Here is a 14,539-nt window from a genome sequence, read left to right as displayed (position 1 = left end):
GTTTTCTCATTCGCATCATACGTCTTGATACGTAGTGTATTCTTGCTCATCAAGTACATCGAATTCCTTCGATAGAAATTGCGCAGAATCAAGCGAAAAAATTTATTTCACACAATTTATTTCACAAAAATTTATTTTTGCATAAAGAATTATTTCCTGTTCACTTGCATCCGATTACACACCCTTATATGTATAACGGGTAATCAGTAACTTACGTGTGTTACACTATAATTAATTATACGAAACAGTTCAATGTTCATGTGTATATTCTTTCATATTTATTGCAACGACCATCTAGGAAAGATATAGTGAATAACGTCAACCAAGAAGTAACGTGTAATTTTGAAGGACCAACATATATATTTATCATAGTTGCACAGTAAAGTAATGAAAAGCAGTGAAAAAGCCAAGAAGTGTGCAATCAGACTTTAAAGCGTTGCAAAGTGAGAATCGAAAAGTTAACGAGTTAGAACCAGAGGGTCGAAGAAAGTGTTTAAAAATCGTGTCCCTCTCTACGTCTCTTTCGTCCGTGTCAGCCTTTTAAGAGAAATTTGCTATGATATGTTTGACTTAACGCTAAAAACTTCTCAGCTGTAATATCCATATTTCAAGCTTCCATTGAACATTCCTGCTTCCACAAAGACTTAGTATCCACTTTAAGATCCCAAGTATAGATCAGATGAATTTTTGATTATGATGAAGAATATTTTAACATATAACATTTTTTATTTTGTTTCGAAATTTAATAAAATTATTTAAATTTATATTATCGTTGACTACACAAAATATAGAATTATAGATTCGCGCGTATATATAATCATCACTGTTCGATCGAAATCAAACAATTTAGAAAATTAACGGAGAATAATATTGGCAACATTACAATCCTCGAAATTTATGTGGATATTATTGTGACGTTGACTGATGATCGATATCTAATTTTCATTCGTAATATATCCAAGTAATAATCACTATCGACTCCAATTAAACCATTCGTGATATAGATACGGCCGTTGATTATAGGTAAAATTACAACTGGTTAATAGTAAAAATATAGAATATTAAATGCATTTCTAAGGACTATAAAATATCTATAAACTAATGCTCTTAAATTTATAATGACTATATAATAATACATAATTTATAATGAGTAGATAATTAATCAGTAATTTAACTAAACGGAATAATATTAGACAATGATACTTTCCAAAAATCAACTAAGTGGCAATGAGTCTTTAACAAAATTTAGATTTCTAATACATGACTGACTATCTATGCTATGCAAAAATTAACGTGTGCCATCACGTTATAATAAAATTAAATTTCTAGATCATTTAACACACATTATCCATTACCGTTATAATGACAATTTCCACAATTCTATACTTCAATAATTAAATTGATCTGTGTACAAAAATGGGTATGCTTTTAGTCGGTCAACGATATGTTAATTATCAACCATAAAATCTACCTTTTCTAGAAAGTACTAAGAAATAACATTATACATTCGACAAAATCACTTAACTTAACCAACAGTTAATTCTCTTCGTCATTCGGATTGGTTCTTCATTCGTTGTTCATTATACAAGCCAACGAATTCGACAAACAACATTCAAATTTAACAAAAATACTATCGAGCAATTAACTGCAAATCTATTCACCCGCGAGTGCTTCAACCGTTTATCGCGAGCGAAAATAATTGCCGCGAGCGCAAACGAAAGAACGCGAGAATCGGTGCGCGGTTTCCGGTACCAGGGATTCCCAGGAGAAGCCTGGTTCTGGCCCGTTATCCGATGAAATTAGTTCGGCTAGCTTTCGGTTGAGAATTATTCCGCGCAAAAGATCGCGCGCAATTTGCATCGGGGCGAAGCGATTAAAATTCTTTGACCCAGTTGGTTCTGGATCGGAGACAGGAAGCGCAAATAGAAAATTTCTTTCGTAGAGAAACGGAAACACTGGAATGGGATCAAGTTCAATATGTACTCACAAATTCAAGTCTAGTACGAAAGTTCCACTTTGGAAGATTTGATTACTACTCGTAAGAATTTATGTTTCACCTCTTCAATCGAGGAGCTGTTGGAAAAATGAAAATTATACAGTGGCTTATGAAAATATTGGAACACGTAGCATAATGTTTACGCATATATTATACGTATTATATAAATCACTTTGAAATTTCATTAGCGGTGTAACGAGTAGACCGCGAATCTTCATGCGATTTCATGTTTTTATGAATATAACTAAAAAAACTGGAATCGAGATAGGAATTTGTTCCATGTGAATATTTCATACATTTCAAATGCATAAAAATTCCCAGTCTAATAATGAGACACGACTATCATCTACATGACTATCTGCAGGAGATACGAAGTAAATGCGTGCGAATGGTTTAATTCCATCGCTAGTGCCCAGGTTCTTCTCTTTTCACCCTGGATCACCTTTATCCCTATCGAACGTCGTTCCCACGACTTTCCCGAATAATTCTGTGCGCCACCGAATTCTCATTATCGACGATTTGACGTCGGCGATTTGTTCCAGTGGTTTGCACGTTGACGATAGGAAAACGATGCGTTTTTCGTGGATATCAATCGCGAGTTCTCGAGGTTCGATTTGTCTCCATTTCGGGGACAATTGGTTTTGTCAACGAAAAGAAGCTCGCCCGTACATTACCCTCGCGTAAGAAGCAAGTAGAGGTAAGTCGTTTCGAGATATCAAACGCTGGGAGGGAAGACCTTCAAAGGGCAGGAGATTGAAGTGTCTCGCAAACGAAAAGTCCGGTCGATCTTTGTAGAGTACGAAGAAGAGGATTCGCCTTTGTCGGCGAATGTGTGCACACGTTCCGTGCGAAACAGTGCATCGAAGCATCCTTTGAGGGTGTATTAGATCGAGGACGTTTTTGGGGTTCGTTCAGACCGGGTGCTGCTTCGATTGAATTTAACCGGCCGAGCGTGATGTTATGTGCATCCTAGTGCGATACGCTTGAGTTTGGTAGTAGTGTTTGAAAATAAGGAGCACGATTACATATTGGAAGTCATTGAACGCTGTTATGAGACTTCGAGCAGCAATTTTGAAAGTCTGCTTCTGCAGAGAGAAGAGGTTTTGGTACGGTGCCTTACAGATTTTTGAAGTTCAATTTGGAACGCATTCAAAGTCGAGTTTGGAATGTATAGTGTTTTACGTAGTATTTTCTGTGTCTTTTTTCAGGACCATGTACAATATTATAAGCTTAGATACCTTTCTGTAGATTCCCAAAATTATTAAAGATTAGGTAATAAATGCTAAATCGTATAAGATATAAAAAAACACTCGACCAACGGGATACTAGGAAATAATATCAAATCTAATAAAATTTTGAAAATCACAAGGATGTAATCAAAGTGAGAAAATTTTATAAAATGAAAGAGGAGTGTCAACCAATTCAGAAAAGCAATAATATCCTACTGTAAGAAACAGATACAAATCCTGTTAAAACAGAGATACAAACTAAAGCCTCTTTGAACGAACCAAAATTTAATCCTACTTTCCAGTAGCAAAGTATTGGAAACTCTCTTCGAATTAAAGTACATATACATATACATATATAACATAAATCATATACCGTTACTAATAACTAAGTACCAAGTACCAGTGAGAGTATAAAAATTTTGGCCAATATTTCTATATGTATAAACTCCTATATACACTTTTAGATTAGATTCAAGTCTCACTAATACAGTCATGTCAGTCATCTTTCGTTATAGTGGTAATGAAATTTCAAACTGTTTTATACAACACATACAATACATATATAAACGTTTTCAATGATAAACATTTTCTGGAGCTACTTTATTTGAACCTATAATTAGTATGCAAACGATATGATAAATTCAATGGTGTACCAATACTTATCGTAGCCATTGTGTATATTGTTATTCAAATATCACTGTTTGCATAAATGTTGGAAGTTTTTGACTTTGAATAACTTTTAATTAATTCAAATTGCGTTAAAAATAAACAACTATACATCCATATACTTCTGAGCAGTAGTATACGTGTATCAGCTGCGCGTTTGCGGCATGTATTGCTGTCATTATTGCTTTCACTCGTACATGTTCTCTCTCTCCCTCTCCCTCCCTCTCTCTCTCTCTCTCTCTCTCTCTCCAAGCAGACGTCTCTCGAATATCCGGTTAAACAATTTCGACATTGTTCCTTGTCTGCATGTACGCTTGTTAAATAGACAGCTAGCTTTCTGGAGTATCAGTATTCGGTATTCCGCAAACGTTGCCTGCACATCGACATCCTTTTCTTTCGAACAAGCCGAGCTATTCGCATCACAGAAACTTTCCAAGGACTTCTCGACTTTTTGACATTCTCTGCCGCATTTTATACGAACAGGAGACTTTTGTCAAGATGTAAATCGACTGAAATATTGTCTTTAGTTTCTTGACAGACAGAATGTAGAATATTGTTTATAACCCTATACTGTTTCTAGGGCTTTAATGATTAAAAGTCCACAAAATATTCAGTGTAGTTCTCGATAATAATAATTAATATCTATTATATTTTCAACACACAATAATTGCAAACTATAGTCTATCGAATCTAAAACACTTATTATCAAAATTCCAATAAACAAAATTCGAATTTTTAATTACATAAACAATGACTTAATATCTGAATTTTTAAAGCTATCAAGTAGAAAACTATCTTACTCCTACACGAAGATTCAAACAACGCTAAACAACGGAGAAACTAGAGAAACAATAGATCCTCTTACCGAGAATGCTTTCAGGAACACCAGACACTGTATTATGCCCTCCATCGTGTCTCCCGTTAAGCAAAACGTGCCAGTCAAGTGACGACCCTTCCGTCCGATCACGGAACAAAGGTTGGCCTGCACGAAGGCGTTTTGCGACCTCGTGGCGGCCGTCAGGGCTGGCTGGTGCGATCCGGAGCTTATCAGTCGCTCTAACGAGTCCATCTCTCTTCAATTTTCGTGATTCTGTCTGACGTGTCTTCTTCGTTCAACCTGAACTTGATCAACAGCCGCTCGTCAACGAGCACGTTCCAACCTCTTACTCCTCTTCAAACTCCAATCAGCAGAATATCTTTCAACAATTATTCTTCTCTTAATATGTAACTGATACACTCAGAACTATAGACATACGTATATACCATCGATACAACTTCATACAACCGAACTAATCTGTCATTTTCTGAAATCCTCAACAGATCAATCGATCACATTAACATTATCGTTGATAACTTCCAATCAATATCGAAACGTTCGATAACAAACGACTATTTGAAGTCAGCGCAGTACGGGACCGACTAAACGTAGAACATTTTCGATTCCGTATTTCCCAAACTCTGGTTCTGATTCCTTATGTTTTCACGGATCGTTGACGTGTGCTGCATCTTCATATAATCGGCTTCAACCAAGCAGTACCCATTCTAGCGTAAAGGAAGTTGTTTCTCCGAGTTTACTCCTCGAAGACAGGCAGTGAAATCGCGAGTTCTCAGTGACTCAACCGAAATTCTTCCACCTTCCACAATATCCGTTCGACGGTAAACCAATGAAATTTGTTTCTCGTGGAAGGTATATCCGGATTCTGTCAGTTCGAGAAATACTCGCAATAAGAGAATTCTCGTTGTCCATGCGGTTCAAAGGTTTCATTCGACTCCGCGCAAGCACGCATTTTAACAAGCAATTCGACACCCCGCACACAGAGTTTCGATCCTTCAAACAGATAGCTGACACTAAGGTTTCTTCGGTTCGATTGATCGGAATCTCATTGATCGCGATAAACGGAGCCAGAGAACGATCGTCGCACGTTTATGTCGTCTCTCTATCGATTGAACGCGGAATGCGCTCCATCATGTCCAAGTACATTTGTCAGGGGAGCGCGAATTCCGCTCCGTCCTTCGGTTCGGATTAGCCCCGTTCTCCAAGATCACGACGACCCGTCACAGTTCGGGCGTGACAAATGCTCTGCGCTTTATTAAGATCACGCGACCATCTTGAACCGTGTAAATGTCCGTGTATATGAACCACGAGAATTTGTTTAAATTTTCTCTGACAACTGGCCGTAACTTGAAATCGTTAGGGATATTTCTTGCTTTGATTCAGAATCTTCTCCTGTAAATGGTTCGTTTAGGATATCCCATCATCCGAATGTCAAGAATTTATTTAAATAACTTCGAACCTCTAACAAGAGGTAGGTTACGATTGTTGTCGCTGTTTCTTGAATTTTATGCGCTTTCTTCAAGATTTTCCACTACTTTTATCTCACGCGTTGCTGTTCCTTCCAAGTGACACACGCGAATAATGAGTTTGGTAAAAGGAAAGGAGATACAGACAAGGATCATCCTGAGACTTAATGCTGGTGCTCACCTGGACGATTCTGCAACCTGCGGGAAATCGAGAATATCGGGGATCGTGTTGTAGAGGCTTGGTTCAAGCGGCGAGGCTCCGGCGTTTGCGGTATGGCGTGACGTCTGATCAAGTGACACATCTCGTAGCACAGGAAGCAGATACCTATTATCATGAACGTATCCATCGTATCGATTACCGTTTCCTCTGAGACGCGGAACAGATTAGTCCACCGGGGAATGGAAATGCTGTTGTATCCGCATCAACGTCCCCTGTATCCTGCTGTTCTATTCTACCCTTCGTTGTCCTGTTCTAAACTCTCCTCTATTATCAATCACCTACAACTGTGACATCAACATACCAGTAAGTTACCCGTGAACTATCCGCCACGATCAGAAACTAGTAGCCTCGTTGACAATGTGCCACTTTCTTGGTCCAGCTTCGTCTATGATGCACTTTCGATGTTGGAAACGTGCGGGCTAAACGTAACCAATAGATCTTGGTACCTTCGCGTAATAATCGAGCGTTACAAACACGATGAGTGTTTACGATCCAAACGTCGACGTTTGAAGGGTCCTATCGATGATAGTAGCAACCGATTACCGCGGCGATACCGGGAGCGCAATGTTTTCGATAATTCCAGCGTGACCACATCGACATACGCGTCTCATATATAACGAAGGCAACTTCGCACAGTCATCGATACGCATAACACTAGCCCGTGGGTAGAACGAAGTGCCAGCAGCACACTTCGAGGCACCTGCAGCCTTTAATGAGGCTCGTGCACTCGAAAAATATACACACCGCAGGACCAATCAACAATCTCTCTCTCAACGAAGGAGACCAGGTGATGTTCGCGTGTCCTTGTCACACGCGAGCTAGTCTCGCTCGTGTGAATAGTAGAGAGGGAGCCACGTAGGAGTGACGAGGAGGGTGGTGAAGCAAAACACAGACCATGTGGGTAAGAGTGGCTCGAGGAGAATTCTTTGGTGTGTCGCTGCGCCGATGGCCCTCGCGTTCGCTTCCCTCTGGTGCACGAGCCACTCGTGTTTCTCGTTCTCCACCGGTCGCCGATCGAGCACGACAAACTTACGCGACAACTGTCCGCGTCAGTCTCGGCTAAACGCCTTACGCAAAGTCACTCTTCGACCACTGTTCTTTCCGCTGCATCAGGAAAATGATAATAAATTATTAAATGATGATATTGTTTTTTCGGATAATAATTTTCTAGAAATTCTTCGCGGAAACGCACACGCGTTGAGAGGCAACCGCGATACCAACCATACGCGCGCTTTAACTGGGTCAACGCGACACGCAGTAATCACGATATAACGAGGAAAGCGTGCACGTAGGCGAGCAAAGCTAGCGACAGAGGCGCGGTATATCGGCGGGCTCGCAACGGGCCAGCGTATGACTAGCAGATACTCTCGGCGTGAGGGTGCGCCTTCGCGAGGGTGGGCGGGTGGAAACGAGGGATGCTGGGCGACGGCGCGGCCCGCGGCGCCACCCCCGACCCCTCTGTGCTCGCAAAATCCACCAACTCCCTCCCGATCTCTCTGCCTCTCGCGTTCTAGCTATCCTTCCCTTTTCCACCTTTGTTGCCGTCTCTCTTTCTCTTCCGGACTTTCCACTGTCCCGCTCCATTTTCCACCAACTCTCTGTACGTCCGTCTTTCTTGCCGCTGCCGTCCTTTCTCTTTGTCTCTGTTTCTCGTTCGCTCGTGACTGGAAGTAGCGACGATAGCGTGTCGGCCTTATTCTTCTCCGCCTTCGTGGCTCCTTTCCTTACTTCTCTTCTCACAGACTTGCTCCACTGTCTCTGTTTCACGATTCTGCAAGGGGTACACGCACGAGAATCGGGTGCTACGCTCGATCTACTACGGCGAGACGTTCGATGCTCTCGCATCGAGAGGAATTAATATCGTCGGACTGGTTCGACGTGTAGGCTGCGGTGCGGTGAAACGATGTTTGGCTGGAAAGTTGTGTAACGGACGTCTTTATGCCTCGTGGAGCAATCTTTCAGTTCTAGGAAATAATAGTCGTGCGGATGATGGAATTATACCAAATCGAATAACCAGATGGAAGATGAATTTCAGAAGAATTTGGATTCGTGTTGTTTATATTTGTGTTCTAATGTAAAGATTCGTAGTTTCGTAGGCGACTGAACTGAAACAGTTCCTTAAGATTTGCCCACTTGCGAACATTGAAACGATACTTTTTAATATTCGCAAAAACACCCAAAATAGTAAATGAAATGATTATGAAGCGTACGATCGATATTTTTCTCTGAATTCCATTCGATATTAATGAATAGAAGCCTTTTTTGTCCTTTGCGGAAATCAGTGGTATCCTGTTTTCATACAAAATACGGGATACCATAGTGCGACTTTGTACATACAAGCGTGTTTTGAATACGCGCGTGTACATATGCATGATTGATCGCAATTTCGATGGCATCCAACTGTTCTTGCTGATGCAGACTGTACCTTTTTATATTTGCTACGTTCCCTGACGACTGAATGCGATCTTGCTGACGTTGGTATTGACTACACTATTTGACAGAATCCCTGTTCGTGACTGCCTCTGTTCTCGTACGTATTTGTATTCCCTGACACCTGAATTTATTTTCACCGATGAACGATACCATTACGCTCCTATACATTATATTCACGTCGCAATATCGACCAACGCGAATGTCCCTGTCTTCGTTGTTTTTCACAACTGGAATACATTCGATTGGAATTTCATCGGTATACAGTATTCAAGACTACTTTCTACGGCGACTAACTCTATTTATCAACGACTAACTGCATTCTTGTTGAGTGAATACATTCTTGATTAATAACTGTATACGCTGGCTGGAATCTAACTACATTCTTCCCGCCGTTCAACTATGCTCGCTAACAAACTGCTATTCTTGTCAAAGTCATGGTGAGCTTTGATTGTACGAGTTTAATTTCGCTTCCCTCGAAATTTTGTTATCGCCATTTAGGTATATCGTCGTTTCATATGATATTCGATTATGTGCTCCAATAATTTTCGGGTATTACGTTAATCATAAGATATAAGGATTGCTTTGACGTTTCCTCCTCGTAATTTCACCTCGTTTCTTCCTACAATCGCCCAGAAAACGGCGACGACGATTTCAATTTCTTTTTTTAGAAATTTTCTTGAAATCTTGGAAACCAGTTTACCAGTGATATAATTTTACTAACTTTACTCATTGAATACGGAATTTTATGACATTCCATAGAATCTTTATTCAAAAGTTTCCCTTTGATTTGCTTATTTTTTAAAATGATTTTTATATGAAGCATTAATCCTTATTGCTCGGTCTAAAACAAATCCTATATTGAATGTAGAAAGTTTCTTTCTCATTTAATTTTTTATATAATTCTCAGCAATTACACTATTCATAACTATATTTTTCACCACTCACTGTTCAATTGAACTGTATTTTTGAAACACCCTGTATATCTACTTCAGACGCTAAAACTTTCGTGACTCCGTGCACTCGACGTAGCGGAATTTCTTATTTTCCCCGCGTTTTCCTTTCGTATTTCGAGAATAAACATACGCTACGCATTTCAGTCGGAAATTTCTTCTTTTTGCTCAGTCTTTGTCCATCCCCTCTTTCGTTTGATGAAACCTTTATTCTTCACGATCGAACATATATCAGGCCATCTTCGACCATTTGTCTTCCACTTAGGTAATTATTCGTATTGTTTGTGTATAATGGTGTCTTTATAGGGGTCGCTTCTATTGCGACTGATTATTCATACGAGAATACTGAAGAGAAAGTAATTTAAAGACATTTATGTTGTTGATGTTAATCGACATTGAAGATCTAATATAATGATATTTTATTAGAAATATATCAAGCTAACAAAAAAGTTCGTATTTAGTCTTCTATTTAAAACTCAACATTTACGAGTTGAAATGCTTCGTTGGAATTTGATTATAATATAATATATTATAAAAAGCAAAAGGAATCTCTCAACTTTGTGAGGTTGAAATGTGAAAAGAAGAAAAATTTATATAAATTAAAAAAGAATCCTATATATGTAATTAGTATTGTTCATAATTTTGTATTCACGTGACGTTTTCCAATTATATTATATATCTTTCAGAGTGAAAAAGAGACAATCCTGAAAATGTCTAGCCGTCACTCTAATAAAAGTAATAATTATTTATTTTTAAAAAGCTTTTAACAAAGAATTTGTTAAAACTTGTAAAATAAATAGAATAAAAAATTATCTTCTTTCAGTGGAGGCAAATGGATTTTAAAAAATGATGTGGAGGTGAAAACCTGTTCGTTGGATTCTCTGTCTTCATTAAGGTCGAGGTAATAAGACTGTTTGAGGATAAAGGACTGTAAATGCGGAATTGCATATTCACGAATTACAAATTAAAGGCATACCAACCGTGAAGAAAATAAAGCTTAAAGTGAAATGCGAAGATAAAACGATACTTGCGGAACGAGAAACGTTTTTTGCTAAGTTTAAAAGCGAGGAAAGGGAAAATTAATGTTTGACGTAACGTATGAAAATGTAGTAAGAGTATTAAAGTTAGCCAACAACTAGTTATTTAATTAAACGTATGAAACAGCCAAATTAATAACGTTAAGTCTGGTATTCTCTAGAACGTCATATTTTTCTTTCCTTAATATACAATAAGTCAGGGAAATATTCAAATACTTGCATTTAGCAGAGATCGCAAGAGTATTTAAACGGTCGATTATCCATTGTATTAAGAAGCTACTGTGCTTCTATATAACTTTTATATAACTAAGAGATATTCGAAGCATGATTTTTACATTCAAAGATTCTTCCATATATTTGGTATTTTGCATTTCCCTAAAAAATTATTCGTTTTAAATTACATCACACTCGAAACAGACACGTTATATGCCAGCAACGCAGATTTTAGCGTTCGCGACCACGAGAAAGCATTTTCTATAAATTTCAGCGAGCACAAAGCATGATATTACGTTAGCGGCACGCTCAGCCATTACAAAATAGGAAAGTCCTATCATCTCGCGAATTCCTCGCGTTATTCACCGTTGCTTCGATCGGCTGGTCCTCGTCACCGCTCGTTTTTCCCTTTGTGTTCTTTGTCCCGCTCGGGCTACGCTTCATGCTTCCTCGGGATCCTTCTGCTTTTCATGCTTATGCCTCGCTAGCCAACTAGAGGAACGTATACTTTTTCTCTTTTCCTTTTGTCCGTAGTATCCCGTTTCGTTCTTTCCGCTTCTTAACCATTTTTCTTCCATCCACCCGATACGCCACCTCAGTCGTCGTCCTCTTTGGATCGCGAACAAGACCACCGAAGCAATCTATGAAAAACCGACGCCGCTTTCCTTCTCGTTTACGCGTCTCTATATTCGCTTTCGTGTATCTTTGAATCTTTTTAATAAGTAGAATGAGTAGCAATCGTGTTAAAAGGACTAAAGTATTTATCTTAAAGTAGAGGATTCTTATAGATTTAAAATGTCTTTTGATATTCCATTACACAGAATAGCGAAAGAAACTGATTTTTGTTGTGGAACGAAATAAGTATATTGCTCAAAGCTTATCGCGCCCCAGGAAAGGTTGGATCGATATTTCCGGTCGAAAGACGCGATTGTTTCATTCTGTTCCACAGGACAGTGAACGTTTCAAGCTGCACCACTCTGGAAAAATTTCGCATTTTCGATCGGGAGTGTCCGATTGTTTTGGATCCCGCAGGAACGGGAGGCAAAAAACGCGACTAGTTGCGACTCGTTTCTAGTTGCAACTACGATTGTTTTCGGAATCCAGTGGAGAGAAAAAGTTTCCACTTCAAGCCGAGGTTCTCTGCCCCGATTATCCACAGTGTTCACGCCGAAAAAGCAACTTCTCGTCTTCCCCTAGCTGGAATTCCGATTGTTACGGAACCCGTGAAAAACCGCGGCCCCTCGTTTCGGACAGAAATAGATGGTAACTCAGGTAATTTTTTTTTTATTTGACAGTCTGTGAAGTTAGTAAAGTTTCTACGGTTCGGTTGAGAGAAATTGCTATATTGGATAATATTACGTGCAATATCATTAAATTTCACATATATAGCAGTTTTAACAGTCGATATACTCCGTTGTGTATTTGGCGAGATCGAAAGGCAATTATTCACTACGAATTTCTTTTATAGAAAGACATTTGAGAAATTCGGATAGATACTACGCTTGATTGGATATTTAATGCAGAAAGTAAAGAAAACAACGAGGTTGATTAATGTTAGGTACAAAATGGAGGTACGACTGAATTGAAAGAATTCAAGCACTTCAGAATTTTTCAGATGTAATATAAATATGAATTTTCATATTGGAAATTGAACATTTACCTTAAAGTGACGTTTTCGCAAACTACATTCTCTTTTGTCCTCTATTTCTTTTGAACGAATAGAACTTTACCATCTTCGTTTGCCTCAACTTCTTACTTTTTCACTTAAGGGAGAAAGTATACCGAGTAATGTCCCAGTTTCTTTGAACAAACATTCGCGTCGCTATGCAGCATCGCGAATAAACGTTCGTCGATCATTTCTTGCGTTGCTAGTCTTCACTATTACGTATTGCTACTCGGCGTATTAATAACGTATCAGCCAAAGTAGAAAATCGTGTAACGATAAGTAGAATACGATGTAAACTAGTGTGGCAACTAGAAAGTTGTATAACTTTATACACTTGCGGACAATGGCGGTACTGTCGCTTAGTAACGAATGTACTCTAAGTATATTCTAACTTATTGTTGATCTATTTGTGAAGAAAGAATTTTCAATACTTTTCTTGTGAGTTTTTTTTTATTCATTTAGAAAGTTGAAGAAAAGCAATAAGGTCGAAGATACACTAATTACACCTTTTATTACTTCAATTTATGTTACATACGTCGTGTACAGGTTTCTCTGATGGTTAAACGTTGTTGAAAGTTAAGCGAAGCAATACAGTTTGTTTCTCAGCACATAGAATAACCAATTAATTTCAAATATTGCAATGAAATATACACATATATATAAAATAGGAGCAAAATTCACATTATCCAATATACAATAAAAAATCTTTCCTTCTTTCTTCGACAATTTACGCAAAGATTTTTAAAGCTCAATCCGAAACCTCGACTTCTGCGAAAAGGGTTCAAAAGACCGAGTGGTTTCTCCAGATGTGATTGCACTGCAATCTAAGAATCCCATTTCTCATCGTATAACAATTTCACGACAGATGAATTCTGGTTCTTGGAATCTCTACAGAATCTCACGCATCGTGTTCTCGTTACTGTTTTCTCCGTGACGACCAACTCGACGTTCAACGTAACGTTCCTCTGCAACGCAGCTTTCTGTCATTTGCTGAAAATTCCGCAGGCGCGATTTTCAAAATTAATTTAGTAAACACTACCGTAATCGTAGTTTCTGTACATACTTTCTAATGACCCGTGTGTATTTCTTGACTGAAACTCACTCTATCCATATGAAAATTATTGGATCATATAATACAATTTCACAAATTTTTAACAAAATAGGAGCTTATTTTGATAAGTTCGCTTAGATAAGCGATTCAATCAGCAGAATTCTATCGTAATAAATAAACAAATAAATACAAAAATATATATACAAATAAATATCGTGTGCTGATAGTTAACATTCACATTGGTAATTAGATGGAATTTAAAAAAGATGGATTTTTTCTTTCTGATTGATGGCCTTTCAAACGAATTTTAGGGGTGGTCTCACATGAACAACAAACTTGATACACAGAGTAGTCTGATCATGAATATGGAGAAAGCGACGTGGCGTTTAAGTGGTACAGGACTCGGTGGACTTGTATCGACACAATGTATACGGAAGTTTAAGGGATGTTTACGTGGTCGTAGGGAAGGTGTAGGTAAGAGGATCGAGACTCGTTGGTGGAAGCATTTGTTAGCGTTCAAGGATAAAAGATCGTGTAAGAGAGGTTCAATTTATTTTTCCTGGGCGTTATGTTTTTTGTCGTCTTATGCGGTATTGATTCTACCGCTCTCTCCGGGATTTTATTCTCAATCCCTTGTTGTTGGGTCTGTAATTCGAAGGAACGTAAATTGGAATTATTCGATGTAATCTGTATTGCAAGGAATTTTGTTCTCTTCCGAATATACGTGAACTTGTGTAATAAATAATTTTTCGAAATTTATTTGTTTTCTTAGTAATT

General features: G+C 38.4%; 1 protein-coding gene across 19 annotated transcripts in view; it reads right to left on the bottom strand.

Moving 5' to 3' along the window:
• LOC117238402 (neurobeachin) overlaps positions 1-14,539 on the bottom strand; it is a 413,842-nt gene that overhangs the window by 229,446 nt on the left and 169,857 nt on the right. For 11 of the 19 annotated variants that reach the window (XM_033503316.1, XM_033503780.1, XM_033503466.1 and 8 more), the window contains exon 1: positions 4,757-4,960. The exons of 1 other annotated variant lie outside the window; for it this stretch is intronic. In XM_033503316.1, the coding sequence (XP_033359207.1) occupies positions 4,757-4,960 (204 nt within the window). Of the gene's footprint in view, positions 1-4,756; positions 7,529-14,539 lie in introns of those variants that run through there. 7 more of the 19 variants (XM_033504441.1, XM_033503624.1, XM_033504020.1 and 4 more) reach the window with 2 other exon arrangements.

The sequence above is a fragment of the Bombus vosnesenskii genome, unplaced genomic scaffold (genome assembly GCF_011952255.1).
Source record: "Bombus vosnesenskii isolate JDL3184/JDL3185 unplaced genomic scaffold, Bvos_JDL3184-5_v1.1 scf7180000013262, whole genome shotgun sequence".
Taxonomy (NCBI): Eukaryota; Metazoa; Arthropoda; class Insecta; order Hymenoptera; family Apidae; genus Bombus; species Bombus vosnesenskii.
The sequence above is the reverse complement of the archived record's forward strand: the minus strand, read 5'-3'. Positions and strand labels throughout refer to the sequence as shown.